We start from the raw sequence: 16207 nt of genomic DNA, 5'->3' as shown, positions 1-16207 counted from the left end.
CCCGACCGCCATGGTCCAAAACAATTGCGCCAGGCCACCCACCTCACTCCCCCTTTGACGAAGGGTGGTTAAGTTCCGGAATCTCCCCCTCCGTTCCTCCATGGTGGCTGGGGAACCGATTCGAAATCCCACACCGCTGGATCTAGGCATGACGGAGTCCTTCTGTCACGACACGCGCACAAAACAGGTAGATCCAATTGCAGTATGTTTTATTAGGATAATCCAAATCTCATGGTCAGCCAGGCAAAGGTCACAATCCAGGTAAGCAGTCCAGAAACAAGAAACATACACAACATCCGAAACACGAGAAACCAGGGAACCAGGAAAACACAGGGTGACATTCAACAAGGACTCCGTGACAATGACAGAACAACCGGGGTATTTATACACAAGGAAATGACAATGCTAACGGGGAATTGGCTGAGTGCAATGATTGATAACCACGGACAGCTGAGTGCAATGAGCAGTGATGAAACAGACAAGAACATGGGAAATGCAGTTCTAAAGTGGAGTGACGATAAGGGGAAGTGAGACCTCTAGTGGCCACCCAGGGAGACACAGAACAGACACCGTGACAATCTTGTGCAAGTATCTCTGGCTAAAACTAGCTAACGTTACAGCTAGTGAGTCCATGCTATTACAAACCTAAATAGCGAACTGTTCTCACATCATGTACAGTGTTGGTCAAAAACACATAAACAAAGGTCTACATTTTAGAGGTTGTGGTTAGAGCTCTTGGCTGAGTGCATCAGAAAAGAAGACAACAACGAAGGTGTGCTGCTGTAGCGTCAAGTTTTCGCAAGTTATTACACAATCACCTGGATTATTATGCATCTAAATATGTATGTTACAATTATGAAAACGTTTTTATAATAAATTTCAGTCAGAACAATACTGGACAATGATGTAATCTGCAGAATTTAGACTTCAATAATGAGACTACAGTGTTTCCCATACATTGAGTGCAGCGGTTTTTATATCACTGCATTTCTGAAGGAAACCGACTGTCTTCAGAAAATTGGATGTCATTTTCATTTCATCTTGCATGTAATGTCTGATAAAGCAGCGTTTGTGAGCAGAGCGCTGCTTTGTGTACAGCTGTTACCAGGGAAACCTCGATCTCTACAACTCCAACAGCGCCTCCTGCTGGCAGAGAATGAATTTGCATATATATTCAGTGCGAGTCTGTGGGAAACACTGGACAATGGTATAAATAAATTCAGCTGTATAACTGTTTCATTGCAATTCATGTTGTAATGTTAGAATTAAACAACAATAAACGTAATATATGCACTTATCTGTACATAGTAAATGCAGTTATTTTTAAGCGGTTGTTGACATCCTGTCTAAAACATGATTTAGCCAAAAAAACAACAACAGTAATGTTACCACTCTAATTGTCTTGCAATATTCGTGCGTGCTAAGGTTCTGCGCGATCCTCTTGTTCAATATTCTCCGGGTCTGAATCCAGCTCAAATTGATAAGGCAATATCGACGCCATCCTTAACTATACCAGAGCAGATGGAACTTGCTGCTTTGGCAAGGGGCGTGGCGGTACTGAAACACCGTCTAAGCTTTTCGCCAATCACAACACATTTCATTTTTCGGAAAGGCGGGCCTTCATCAAACCCGGAACTAATTGAGCCATTTGTGCCAGGCTGTGGAGAAAGGTATTGTAATAATGTAAATTAGGGAGAAAATAATGTGTTTTTCGAACCACCAAGCATGAGAGCATGTTCTAGTACGCCCCCAAAATCTTTGTAAAAGCACAAATTGGACCCCTTTTACCATTTCCGATGTGGTCTGTGCATTTTTGCAGCATGTTTCTGTCTTTGGTTGTGTTGTGAGAATTTGTAGCACGTGTGTTGTCAAATTGATGAAGGTGTTTTCTTAATTTGCTGGTGTTTTTTTCTATTTGCATGTGTTTTTCATTTGCAGCACACTGAACTCTCTCGGCCACTGTATTTACTCATCTTTCTAAATAGCACTGTCCATTAGCGACACTAATCTTTAAAGAGAGAGATACAAGTGAAAACACATGCTATGATTGGCTTGTCATGGAAATTATGTCCGCCTATTATGTTCTTGTCATCACTGATTGGTTGATTACCCCATCAATGCAATTATACCTGCCTGGTGGAAATGCGAATTTAAACTGCGAATTTAAAGCTATGTCCGAATTTGACACTTTCACACTTTCACACATTCACTAATCTCTATATAGTGCACAGCAGTTGAGATTCCTCACGTTTGTAATTTAGCGTGCTATCAGATGCCTTCAATAACGTACACAGCTGCTGGTTAAGTGGAGTTCTCAGCAGAGTGGTGTGCTTGTATACTAATATTATTAAACTATTTTACAAGAACGACGTGAAAAGAGCATGCACAGCTGTTGTTTATATTGCTGTGTTAAGCCTGTGGAAGTAATGTTAGCTGCAGTAAGGGACTATTATAGTTTTGTTCAATATTTTCCAATGACAATTTTATGATTGGTTTATAAAGGCTACTACAAACAACTTTTTCCCATTTTTATCACAGAATAAGGCAGGAAATATATTTTATAGTTTCTATACTAAATGATATGTCAACCAGTACTGGATATATTTTATTTATTAATTACCTGGAGATAACACGCATAAACCAAATATTTTCGCAACCGTGTCTATTGTCGTTTCATCAGTAAAAACATTTCTGCTTTTTATGCAGCTCAGCTACAGCGATAGCCAGATGCTTTTGTCCAAATTTCCCTAATATTACTTCTGTGAGTCTGTTTTGGACCTTCTGTGCAAGAGCACCCTCCGGCTTCGAGTATGAATGAAACACACACTGCATGAGAATGTTCCGCGCTCCTGTTGTTCACATCTTCTCATTCTGGATACAAATAAAACATCAGGTCTTGCATAGACTATTGATACTGTCTCTTTGAATTTAAATCTCGATTTAAATCTAGAAACCTCTATGTGAACACACCTGCCCGAATAAAGGGACAAATTTACATTTTATTAAAATTAAATATTTATTTAATATAAAAAAATGCAGCTAACATTGTTCTACACACAACAATATAAACAAAGGTGCCTGTTCTCTTTTGTTCTTGGTGTTTGACTGAGAAAAGTTTAAAGGGTGTCGAGGTGTCTTGTCTTTTTTATGTTATCTGACTAAAAAAATTTTTTCTTTTACAACAGCAACAGTAGTGTTTACAACAGCAAAACCATCTTACCCTGTAAACCTTAGTAATAATAATAATAATAATAATAATAATAATAATAATAATAATTCAGTTTCTAATTCCAGAGTAATTAAGAGGTGCAAAGAAAACATGCTTTAACTTTTTTTTATTATTTAATGAATTTTTGCAGACATATAAAAATGTATTACATCAGTTAAAAATTAGATAAAGTGTCTGACTGACATTCTTTTAAACTTTTAAACTTAAAATGGTCTTTTCTGTTCTGTGTTTCTTTTACAAAATTGTGTCACGGCATTTGCTGCTGTATCAGTACAGAAGCATCTGTTTCGATACACTTATCAGCAAGGAGCACAGCCCTATTTAAAGCCTTGTTCCATGTGCCCCTTTTATATTTTGAGCACGTGCCCCTCCAAAGGTCTCTGCACGGCCCTGTGAATGTAGGCTATTTATATGTCATATGCACATTTGCATTATTTTTTAATAAACTCAGTGCTCTTTATATACAAATATATAGCCTAATGTCATGGTTTATGTCAAATGGTAATGCAAGATGAATTTATACAGTATATGACAGAAAAAAAACACTCCTTTGGTGTTATAATAATTTGCTTAATTATACAGGTTTTAGTACACACGTTATTTAAAACACACACACACACAAACACACACACACACACACACACACTGGTATTCCTGTCATTATGGGGACATTCCGTAGGCATTATGGTTTTTATACTGTACAAACTGTATTATCTATCCCCTTACCCTCAACCTACCCCTCACACAAAACTTAATGCATATTTACAAGAGAGGTTGACCTATGGCTGTACCACACTGGCCAATACCGATTAATCAACCGATAGTTGATGTTGTTTTTTTGTTTTTTTGTTTTTTTAGTGCTTTATTATTGCTTTGCTACTCTCCTATTAAAAAAAAAAAAAAAAAAAAAAAAACTCCCTTAAATAAATAAATACAAAATTTAATTAAATGTTAACATTTGATCAAGTTAAGTTCATAGTTCAAATTTATGTTATTTAACCATTTCATAGTAAATGTTGAAATTAACACACTCTAACAAGTAAAGTGTTACCATTTCATATAAACAGATGGCCATCCATATCTACACAATGCTATATTGAAATTGCAAAGGGTGAATTAAGGGTGATTAGGACATACGATCAAATGGGACAGAATAACTATACAGAATTTATTTTCTCACCTAATGAGTGAAAATAAAAACTTTTTTTGCTGAGCCCTAGCTGTAAGACCAAATAATTAACCCCCCATTCCCCCAACATCATGAAATCATGTAGGTGCACGGCACAAGCATCAAACATGAAGTTGAACGTGAAATGCATGAAATGTGGAAAATTTACTGTGTTCCTATGTCATAGCTACTATATTATAAAAAACTTTTGATGAAAACGATAGGGACTTTGTGTTCCTATCACCTAAATGTTAATACATTACCAAAATGTAAATAAATATAAAAAACCTAAATGTTAATACATTACCAAAATGTATTTATTTATTTATATTGGCTCAGTTTAAAAAAAAAAAAAAAAAAAGTGTATGTCACACATCCTTTCATTATAACATAACATTGTTTCCTCCTTAAATGGGTAGTTAACATCTTCAGTATTACAGAAATGTATCATGTGTTGGGCTGATGTTTTTAATTTATGGCAAGAAACATTGCCCAATATGCAACGACTATACCCCATGCTTCCAGCGAGAGCCAAACAGTACGCACAATAGTCAGGGCCACATTAAGACCTCACTGGGCCCCAGGGCTAGGGCTTACTGCAGCCCCCGTATATATTGTAGTCAATGGGGACCAGAAACTTTCTGGTTACAAACTGTCTTCAAAATATCTTCTTTTATCTTGAGGAGAACATAAAAATTCATACAGGTTTAAAACAACTTGAGACTGAGTAAATGATGACAGTAGGTGGCTGAACTATCCCTTTAAGATCTTATCTATGCCAGGATCACATATAGCCTACTACTACTCATGTTATCTTTAACTACTAACGTTCATTTAAGACACAAATGACTGTTTATGAGTATACTCGCAAAGATGGGCATTTTGGTGCACAACTATGTGTATTTGAACGTTTAAGCACAAGGTGCAAAAAATAACTATCAGGGTGAAACCGTCTTATCGCGCGCGCTGCGCTACCAAAATGAATTCTGCTCCTCTGCTTAATGTCCCTGAACAGTGTAAAATGTTAAAGGATAAGCTTACATCATGACACACAAAATGACTGACATATTTCTACCAAGTTATCTCCCAACCCTTGAGTGAATATGTAGGCCCAATCCCAATTTTTCCCCTTAGCCCTTCCCCTTTCCCCTACCCCTCCGTTTCGCGCGATTCAAGGGCCAGACAGCCCTTCAAATGAAGATTTTTCAGGACCACACTCCAAACGAAGGGGTATGAATTATCTTGGCAACATGGCTGCCTGAGCGAACAAAAAGACACATAAATGTAAGAAAAATTTTGCCATTAATAAAGATTTTAACGAAAAGTAATCATTTGTTTTATGTTACATTCAATCGTGAGTTCATATTAACGGTCATGTTACTCAGAGAAATGTTTGCAAAACATCGCAAATATTGGCTAACGTCATATCATTATAGAATGTACAATAGTACCACAACATATTTTCTTGTCTGATCAGGGCGATAACCACAGTAGACATTGAGGGGGCTAGTCCCCCCAATAATTAGAAATCGCTAAACCCTGTTCTCAAATATTGAGAGAGAGAGAGAGAGAGAGAGATGAAAGTTGCGTGTATGCCGTCTGTGCGTTTCTCTTTTTAGAGTCTGTTTACTTAAAAACAGCGATTATATCCTCTTGTTGCTGGAAAATATAATGTAGCGATTCCGTATTTAAGCTGTATTTAATAAAAGTCGTGGGGCAGTGTTGACAAGTTTCTTTTCTCCTAGATGTGTGAGCTGCGCGATTTCCGAAATGTGTGTGTCAGTAAGCAGCGCATTAATACAGAACGGTAATTAAAGGCTCTAATGCACACCAGCACACCAGTATATGTGTGTATTGTAGGAGCTAGACTACGTATGACGACGTCCGACGGCATAGTAGTGGTGTCCCAATTCTTAGGGGAATATTTTTACCCCTAACCCTTAACACTCAGTTTCAAGGGACAAGGGGAAGGGGTAGGCAGAGGGGTAGGGGAAGGGGAAGGGGTATAAAATAGAATTGGAATTTGGCCGGATAGTTTGTTCAAACACAAAACTCAATAGGCCTATACATCCATCAAGTTAATAGTCAAACTAACCTAAAATCTTGATTGTTGAATATATATCCGTAGGTGAAAATATGATCTATATAAATGATTTATAAATAAATCTTAATCTGTATTGTATGAACAAAATTTATAACATATTTATAACCCTTAAGATCCATAAAGTACATACATTTGCTACAGACAAAATACATAGCCTACAATTATTACACGGCTCTGTGGAATACTTGATTCTGATTGGTCAATCGCGCCATCCAGTGGTTTGTTATTCCAAGATAACAACTACCATATTGACCCTGCGTTCCATTCGGAAGGGCTCATCTCTATGCCCTAATCCCTTCAAAGGGTTTACCCTCTGGAGTGAGAGCTTTGGAGGGTTGAAGGGTTGTGTTGGACCAAACAACTGTTTCTTAAAGTGCCCTTCTGCGTCATCATCACGTGCCCACATGTACCCACCGTCATCATGGAAAGAATCTGCGCAAAGGATCATGGGAGGCCGAATTGTCCATCAGTTGTATTCTTCAAAATCCTTCATTCCGAAGGGCCCTTTGAAGTGGGCCATTTTGAGCACTTTGGTTTAGAACGACCCTTCAATATGGCGGCCAAGATTGTTTTCATGAAGTGCCCTTCAGAGGCCGAAATGTCCCGTTTGGAACGCACTGACAATAACACACCGCTTATCTGGGTTCTACGAGTTATCTTGACCGGTACTACTTATGCTTAATGAGTCACTCCGCTATCATTGACTGTCTGGCACCATCTTGTAACTGTAAAAAACGTAACCACCGCGTGTTACAATGGAAGACATTAATTTCAACATATATGGTAAAAACAAATATTTTTAGCCGTGTAATAAGCGGCCTGTCTCAGAATAAACCCCTTCAGGCTGATACAAGACCCCTCCGCTTCGCGTCGGTGTCCTGATCACCCTGTCGGGTTTATTCTGAAATGACAACTGGCTGGATGTACATTATCCCTTATTTATAAAGTATGAGGGAAAAAATGTTCAAACAAACAAAATGCAACAGTGTGCAGCTGTGGCACAGGCCTAATAAACTGCAACCCTCCATGACTCTCCTTTCCCTCAACTATAATGAACAGCCCTCATTATAGCCTGTCCCTCTTCCCCTATAATAAACCATCCATAAAAAGTTTTTCAGAATAGCAAAACCACACAGAAATAAAACGGATCCTATCAAAACAATCTAATGGTGCGAACAACCTTGTAAATCTTTACAGGAATGGACTGTTTTAACTTGGCTAATGGATGTGTAAAACTATAACAACCCCATCAGCTTTTTGTGAATCTCAATCTTTCCAGCTTGACCTTCCAGTCTTGCTTCCCCTTACTTCCTGTTTTCTTCTTAGTGTTCCAAATATGACTCGATCACACACCTGTGAAAGGAAATTTTATATCAGCCAAGCTTCAAAAGCACTGAAACACACGAAAAAAAAACATGCAATTCTCCCACATTCTCCTAGCAGTGAGCGTGTGGTTTGTCATTTGAATAATCTCTGAAATCTAAAGGATTGTCAGTCTTTATAGCAAAACAGTTATGTGGTAAAAAAAATGTAAAAGCTGAAGTGCACAGACAGCTGCAAAATTGTGTTTTCTACAACACCATCACAGAATTCTGCAGAAAAAAAAAAAACAACAACCATTATTTCCTGTGAAAGCTACCGTGCAAAATCTTTGTTGGGGGGGCATGTAAGTGAGGGGGATTCGTGTGAAGCTTATGGGCCTCATCGTCTCTGTTTCCTGTTATGCAACAGTTTCTGAAGAAACTCAATGCAAAAAATAAAATATTTTTACTGACGGTCTGTGAGGTGCATGTTTAAATATGCAGACAGCGTATTATAGGACCAGCACTTTGTAATTGAGAATTAGGCAAGAAACACTTTGAAGGGTAGTGGCATAACCATAAAATGCCTAAAATTTCTAGATTAAATATCTAAATGATAGTTTTGTCAACTTTTAGGAGTACTGTAACATATTAGATGGACTCAAAACAGACATGAAGTGTGTCTCATTTTGAAGGCTGCAGCCTCTGGAGGTCGCATTTGTTGGCCACATTTCAGAAAAGTAACCGTTTCATTGCAAAGAAAGAAATGTCAGATTTCCGATAATTTACTCAGCACAAAGAATAACAGATCATTTTATAACTGTTACTTTTATGAAATGAGACATCCAAAGATGTATGTGGCTGACAAATTGCAACCTCTTAAAGATGCAGGCTTCAAAATGAGACACAGCTCGTGTCTGTTTTGAGGCCATGTTTATGACACATGAATGGACTGAAAGATACATTTGTTACTTTCTGAGTCTTCAACATTGTTTAAAAAAGTCAAATGTTGTGCTTTTTTCCACACTATACATAATCTAATGAAAACAGATATTTTGGCCTTTACTGTATGGAATAAAAAAAGGCTACTTTATTTTTTCAAATTAAAATCATCAAAAACATTCTTCAAAATCTTGCAGAGTGACTTTATTTCTCACTAGTGTGGCTTTATACTTTAGAATTTGACTTTATTATAAACAGGCTTCAAAAGATTGAGGTCAGTAAAATCTTCGAATGTTTTTTTTTTTTTTTTTGGAAAGTCTTGTATACTCACAGAAGCTGCATTTATTTAATCAAAAATACAGTACGAACTGTAATAGTGTGAAATATTATTAAAGTGTAGAGTAACTTTTAGTTTTCTATTTTATTATATTTTAAAATGTAATTTGTTCCTGTGACGACAAAGCTGTATTTTCAGCAGCAATTCCTCCAGTCTTCAGTGTCACATGATCCTTCAGAATCAGAATTTATTCTAATATGCTGAGTTGCTGCTCAAGAAACATTTCTTATTATTATCAATGTTGAAAACAGTTGCAAAACGGATAACAACTCTGTGGAAAATGTAATATGTTTTTCAGGATTCTCTGATGAATAATATAAACAGCATTTATTTGAAATAGAAATGTTTTACAAATGTCTTTACTGTCACTTTTGATCTAAATATAAGTAATGATTTCTTTAAAAAAAATAATAAACACTTAATGGCCCCAAATTTTTGAACAGTAATTTAAAATGGTCTGAATATCAAGTGAGCAAGCACTAATTTAATTTGTTTGATGTTTGTGTGAAAAATACAGTGCAGTTTGTTTCCTGGAAATCTTTGGGTCTTTGATTGACTGATTGGGACTGATATTATACTCACCCCCACAGTTATAATGCAAAGAATGACTTTGGTCACGCTGATAAAAGAAAAGCCAATGACAGCCCAGGGAACAGTTAATTCTGCTACAGTAGGACAAGAATCAGAAGGGGTCATGGTGTTGATGGGATAAACTGTGCTCACATTTAAACATTCTGAAAATTAAGAAAAACATTATGTGTTTAATGGGATACTTAGTTTTCTGAGATCATGCATGGAATTATAAATATATTAAGAGGTTTAATCATAGGTATGCACTTTAAGATGCTAGAGTAGTTTTGATGACACTAACATAAAGAATATTAATATCCAACAGATTTTATGGAGAATGAACTAGAATGACCGGGATCTAAATTACCTGAGATATTCAATCCAATTAAAGAATGGTCATTTCGACCTCCAACCTCTGCAGCCAGGTAGCATTTATATTCTCCAGAGTCTGAAGACTGCACATTATGTAACACCAGGGTCTCTTTATTTTCCAGAGAAACAGATGTTATGTTATTATAGTATGTATATTCTTCTTTTTTCCTCTTGATGATAGGAAAACTCTAGAAAAGAAAGACATGGATTTGTTAGGGGATTTTGTTGTGGTGCGGTGTTTTCTGGTTGGACAGACCAACCAGGTCAAATGACGAAAGGTATGCCTCTGAGGTGCAGAGGATGCTACTTATCAAAAGAAATGCTTTGTTTGCTGGCTAACCATCACTTTGCATGCAGATTTCTTTTTTTTTTTTTACTTTCAAAATCCTTTACACAAAGAAAATAAAACTGAAACTGCACAACCATTGCAATAATGTCATTTAAGTCAATCAGTTACAACAAAGGTAGCTCACCTCTTTTTTATACCACATTACGTAACGGTAAGTGCTAGTTCGGTCAGTAGCTTTACAAGGAAGTCTGATGGTATCATTACAGTTACCCGTAATAAAGTCCATGTCTTTTGATGTCCCACAGTGCAATGCTGTCATTGCAAACAATAGCAATTCTGCAAAGAGAAACACATAATGAAAAGTAAATGTTAATCTAAAAGTGCATATTACATATACACAATCTATCTATTTAAATAATAATTCACATGAACAAAAATGCTCTGTTTTAAAGTATTGGGGTGAAAAAACGGCTCCCTAATGTGGCATTCAGCACTTACATATTTTTTTTTTATATTCGCTGTCATCAAAGCAATACTGTATATCATTCAGTTCAGGTTGAAACTGGCACTATTTTCATGTCTCTCATATCATAGCATGAAGTCAGTTTTTTTTTTTTTTTTTTTTTTTTTTTTTTTTTTACATGCAACTGGCACAACTTTGTGAATGTGTTATCAATTGTAGTACAATTTAATGGATAGTTCACCCAAAAATGAAAATTTGTTATCATTTGCTCACCCCCAAGAAGAATCTTGGTAACCAAACAGTTGATGGAACCACATTGACTTCCATAGTATATTACACTTTGTGGAAGTTAATGTGAAAGTCAAAGTCAACTAGCAGCTGTTTGGTTACCAACATTATTCAAGTGTTCAACAGAAGAAAAAATGGTGAATAAAGATGTGATTAGTGAACTATCCCTTTAACATTACTATAATATTTTGTTGCAGTCTTTGTTGAAATGTCCAGCTGACTGCATTATCCCTTATATTGATACAGCAAGGATGATGTAGGCATATAATTTTGTTGACTATATGATTCTAATTTTAAATTATTGTCCCAGCACATGTTAAAACTTTTACCTTATGTTCTATTTTCAACCTTACACTATATCTTAGCAGTCAATAGAGACAACACACACAAAAAATGCATAGGCTGGAGTCAAATGAGGTATTAATATAATAAATCACCTACAACAGTGCATACTGTAGGTCAAACAAGAAAAAATATTAGTGTTCTAGTGATTTAGACAATAATATTCATAAAAAGATGGATTTTTATTTTAAGTATAGTTGTATATATAGTATTTAAAAGCTTTAAATTACCATGCAACATCATTCACAGACCCGAAAGCTTGTTCAAAATAATGATATTTGAAGAAAAAGAGCAGGAGTGCAGATTGTCTTGAACTCTATCCTCAAACTCATTTGTCTATTTAAAAGAACAGAGAAGTTACGAAAAGAGAAGAAGACTAAAGTGAATGAAAATATTTTCACTTGTGTGTCTCTATTTCAGCCATATATAAGGTGTCAGACTAAATGAAATATACAGGAAGCACTCGAAATTACCACACGAACAAATTTCTGTGAACCTTATGCTTAAATTAAATTATAATATCAGGATTAGTAGCTTAGTTAATTCTGAAAGAGGAACGTTTGACCATTAAGCTTCAATGAGTTAAAAGTCAATTGTTATTAAAGTTAACATAGTCTGATATTTTGTTGTTGTTAATAAAGTCTGATATTTGCTTACCTGAAATCTTCAGATTTCTCATTCTGAGTTCTTTACAGTGGGTAAAACACAGCCATCAGTGATTACGGGTAACAGCTGTTTATTATCGCTTTTAAAACATCGGAAATTAAGCGTCATCCGTCTAACACGAGTGAGAGGTGTAAAAATTCACGCGTGTAAATCCTGCCCTCTGGTGTGAGTGACATGATGATGAACAGAAGCTCCTAAAACAACATAAAAAATGAGAAATGACTTAAATCATTTTTAAAATAAGTTTTAAAGTCAAACATTGACTTTCATGCTATGCAGATTTGACAAAATAGGATGGATAATTTAAATATGTGGCAGAATCAAAAACAGTAGGCTACTAGTATATCGAGAGAGAGAGAGAGAGAGAGAGAGAGAGAGAGAGAGAGAGAAAGAAAAGCTCGAATTTGCCTATGTAAGATATTTTTGGTCTAGAGTTTGAGAGCAACATTTTTATGTGATTAATGATATTATTATTACAAAAATAATAACTTAATAGTCCAATAAATAATACATTAGTTTAAAAACAAGTTGTCGTTAATTATTCATTTGTTAACTGCAACAGCGTTCTAATTATCCTTATTAAAATAATGCACTTTCAGATAAAGTTGTCTGAATTATACAACAACATTTCTAACAATATTAAATGATAAAACATACACAAATAAATACAAGAACATTAGTATCTACACACACATAAATATGCATATGCATAGATATTTTAATATCTAAAATTAAAGCTGATTCTCTCTCATTAATTCACTTCACATATACAGTTTCATTTTGATTTGACTTCACATAAAATTGTATCTTTCTGTTATGTTCATAATGCTTAATTTTCTATACTAAAACACTTTTATTTAGGCCTGCTCATATTAAAGATGAATAGAAACGCAGCCTTTTAATGTTACCACTGTAAGCCACTGAAAGTTCTTGTTTAAACTTAAATTTTAAATGACTATTTAATGCAGGGAAACTGCTTCCTTGAGATTCATAAATATGTTTGCACTATTGCTCGCGTAATATAGGCATATTTGGCATGTTTGACAAGTCTAATTTCTGGTAAATATAATGTGAAATAAAAAAGGAAATACTGACAACTGCTGCACACAAAAGAGCAAAGTGGAAAAATGAGTGTTTTTCAGAGTTAATATTTTCACAGTTTAAGGTGACTGGAAAAAGCAACTCTAATTTGCGTCACTCATTGGTGTACTGTTTTACCGAGTATGCGCTTGTGGTTTATAGAAGGTTACAGTCATCATTATGTTACAATAACAAATGTTATCTGTGGTCTTTTGAATGTATTACTTAAACACATCGCAAAAATGCTCTGTTTTACAAGTATTGGGGTGAAAAAAAAACGGCTCCCTAATCTGGCATTCAGCACTTCATTTTTTTTTAATATTCACTGTCATCAAAGCAATACTGTATCATTCAGTTCAGGTTGAAACCGGCACTATTTTCATGTCTCTCATATCATAGCATGAATTTTTTTTTTTTTTTTGTTTTTTTTTTTTTGGAGCCACAATCTTGTGAATGTGTTATCAATTGTAGTACAATTAAATGGATAGTTCACTGAAGGTTGAATGTATTACTTAAACACATTCGCAATGTAAGTTAATTTTTGCTCATAAAGACTGACATGAAGGAGCCACCTGCTCCTGTTGTGGAACTTACAAATATTAAAAATATATATATATATATATTCTTCTCCTGTTTCTCTCTCACTCACTTTGTCTTGCTCTTTTGAAGTCTTTGTTTTCCTTTGAGTCCCATTTGCAGTCACAAATGGCTGAATCACAGAGCTGTAAAGCTGCTCTTCCAGAGCAGTAAATAAGGCGTCTGTGAAAGTGGTTGACGGTGGACTTGCTTTTCCTCAGTCCGGAACTCAACCCTCTCCTCTCTCTGGACGCAGAGATCCTCCTGCCCGTAATTGACCGTATGACATGCTCTTCTCCATCCTGTTGTTCTTCATGTTGGGGATCCCCTACTTTTTTTCCTTTTTCTTCCCTCCTCTCCCTCTCCTCTTTTGTCCCACTGTTTGTTCGAGTCTTACTTGCTGACAGGATAGTGAGGGATCAGGATATTAATAGGAGGCTGTATGAATAGGAAGAGGAAGACACAGCAAAAAGGTTGTGATTACGCCATCTGGATTAAACAATGCCTGGGCTACTTCAGGACGGACACAATAAATGAGAGGACAGCAGAGGGAAGTGAGAAAGGAGGAGACTCTGCTTCATGCAGAAAACTATGCATACTGGAATCTATACAGAGATTCAAGTTTGTAGCTCGGCCTTTATTAACCCAAAGTTTCAGCATCTGTTTGTTAAATGTTGTGCAAAATACTGCATACTGTATCTCCACACTGAAAAGTGACATACACATCATATGTGTGCATATGCATTTAAAAATCAAGGTTCAGAGAGTTTTGCATATTTGAGCAACAGTCTTTAGCTGTCTGTCAAAGTATATGCAACACACTCTTATGTGAATTTGTAACTATTTTATGCTTTGGTAAATTAGTGGCATTTTTACGATCTCATTTGTACATTTTTGTACAATCTGCTTACGCCCCACTTACAGTTCGGTTTAATTACATTGCTTTGTTTTTAAAAACTGAATGTGACAAAAAATAATACAAAATAGGAACCTGTGTCTTTCGGAGCATGCACAAAATGTCAAAGCCAATCGCAGTCTGATCTGGCCAGTTGCATGAACATAGTCACAAGAATATCAAAGTCTTTCATTCTACCAATTTAGCAATAATGTGACATTCCCAGAATGCAGTGCGTCATGAATAAATTAGCCATTTTTTGTTTTATTTTGCTGTTTCTGTTAACACTTTAGTTACTTGTTTTGTAGTGCTTAAGTATATCTTTTTATGTAAAATTATGGCAACTCATACAAAACTTCACCACACAGCAAGGAAAACACCCCGTCCCTTTGATCACTTACAAAAAGTTATAATTTCATTACAGTAATGTACAATATTGCCATATATAATGAAGGTTACAAATTACGATTACATTTATGAGTCCATCATGATTAGCATATTCTATGGATATAGTATAGTTCAAGAAATACTATAGTATAGTACAGAAAATTATCTTGTTTTAACTGATGTTACTGTAGAAATTTGAAAACATAAAATAAATTACTGTTTTACAAGATACTGCTTTTGACTTTTTATGAATTTGGCATCTGGATACCAGTGAGATGTTCAACTACTATTCACTAGTTGAGTACACTTTCAAAACAAAATAAAAAACAACTGTCACAGTGTCAGTACCCTAAGGTACAAAAACTAAAAGGTACATCTTAATACCTTATTTACCCCTAAATGGTACATAACAGTGCCTTAAAATACATATTAGTATTTTAAAAGTACATATTAGTACCTAAAGTGTACATATTAGTTTATTTTGAAAGGGTACTGCTACAGTGACAATTTTGTATCTTTTTCTAAGAGATATGTCTATGTACAAGTAAATGTATGGAAAGACAGAAGAGACTGAATAAGTTAAACAAGAATTAATTAAAGAATAAACTCCGAAAAACTTGAAATGCATTAGTACCACTAATGTTTAGTTTACAACATTTGTTTGCAGGTTCCTTAGAAATGTTTTGGTAGTCATGGAGATATCGGCTTATATGTTATTCATTTTGACTATCCAGTCATCGATGTGCATATGTTTCTGTGTGGGTATGTGTTTTGTGCAGTCCGCAGCAAGTCCCTGAGGTTATTAGCAGTCACAGCTGTGTGTGTGTATGTGTGTGTGTGTGTGTGTGTGTGTGTGTGTGTGTGTGTGTGTGTGTGTGTGTGTGTGTGCTAAACACAAACACAAGTGAGCTTGTTCAGAGCACTCTTTCTGGCATCTGATTGAGGATTTCCTCTAGATGATCGTTACCTCTGCACACACACACACACACACACACACACACACACATAAAGGAATGCCCCAAATGTTCCATCAATACACAGCAGAGTCTCAAAGCCTCAACAGCTGGGCGATTTTCCCATGCGAAAACACAGAACAAAAATGCACTCATACTGAGACACACACACACACACACCAGTGACATAATAAACAGTTCAGTTTGACAATAACAAATTCCTTTATCAGATAGATATTATGTGA

General features: G+C 35.7%; 1 protein-coding gene across 2 annotated transcripts; it reads right to left on the bottom strand.

The window, feature by feature from the left end:
- Positions 1–6574: 6574 nt before the first annotated feature.
- Positions 6575–14087, bottom strand: LOC109048248. 2 transcript variants are annotated; one of them, XM_019065937.2, is made up of 7 exons: positions 13801–14087; positions 12063–12265; positions 11636–11741; positions 10497–10648; positions 10019–10211; positions 9664–9815; positions 6575–7854 (listed from the first exon to the last, which is right to left on the bottom strand). In XM_019065937.2, exons 3-7 carry the CDS (start codon positions 11646–11648, stop codon positions 7768–7770), a joined length of 597 nt encoding a protein of 198 aa, XP_018921482.1. In that variant the 5' UTR covers positions 11649–11741; positions 12063–12265; positions 13801–14087; the 3' UTR covers positions 6575–7767. The 2 variants fall into 2 exon arrangements, with proteins under 2 accessions (XP_018921482.1, XP_018921481.1); XM_019065936.2 differs by lacking the exon at positions 11636–11741 and having other exon boundaries at positions 13801–14080.
- Between the last annotated feature and the right edge of the window lie 2120 nt (positions 14088–16207).

This window comes from Cyprinus carpio, chromosome A8 (genome assembly GCF_018340385.1).
Source record: "Cyprinus carpio isolate SPL01 chromosome A8, ASM1834038v1, whole genome shotgun sequence".
Classification (NCBI taxonomy): domain Eukaryota; kingdom Metazoa; phylum Chordata; class Actinopteri; order Cypriniformes; family Cyprinidae; genus Cyprinus; species Cyprinus carpio.
Note: the sequence above shows the minus strand (reverse complement) of the source record. Positions and strands in the feature narration are given on the sequence as shown.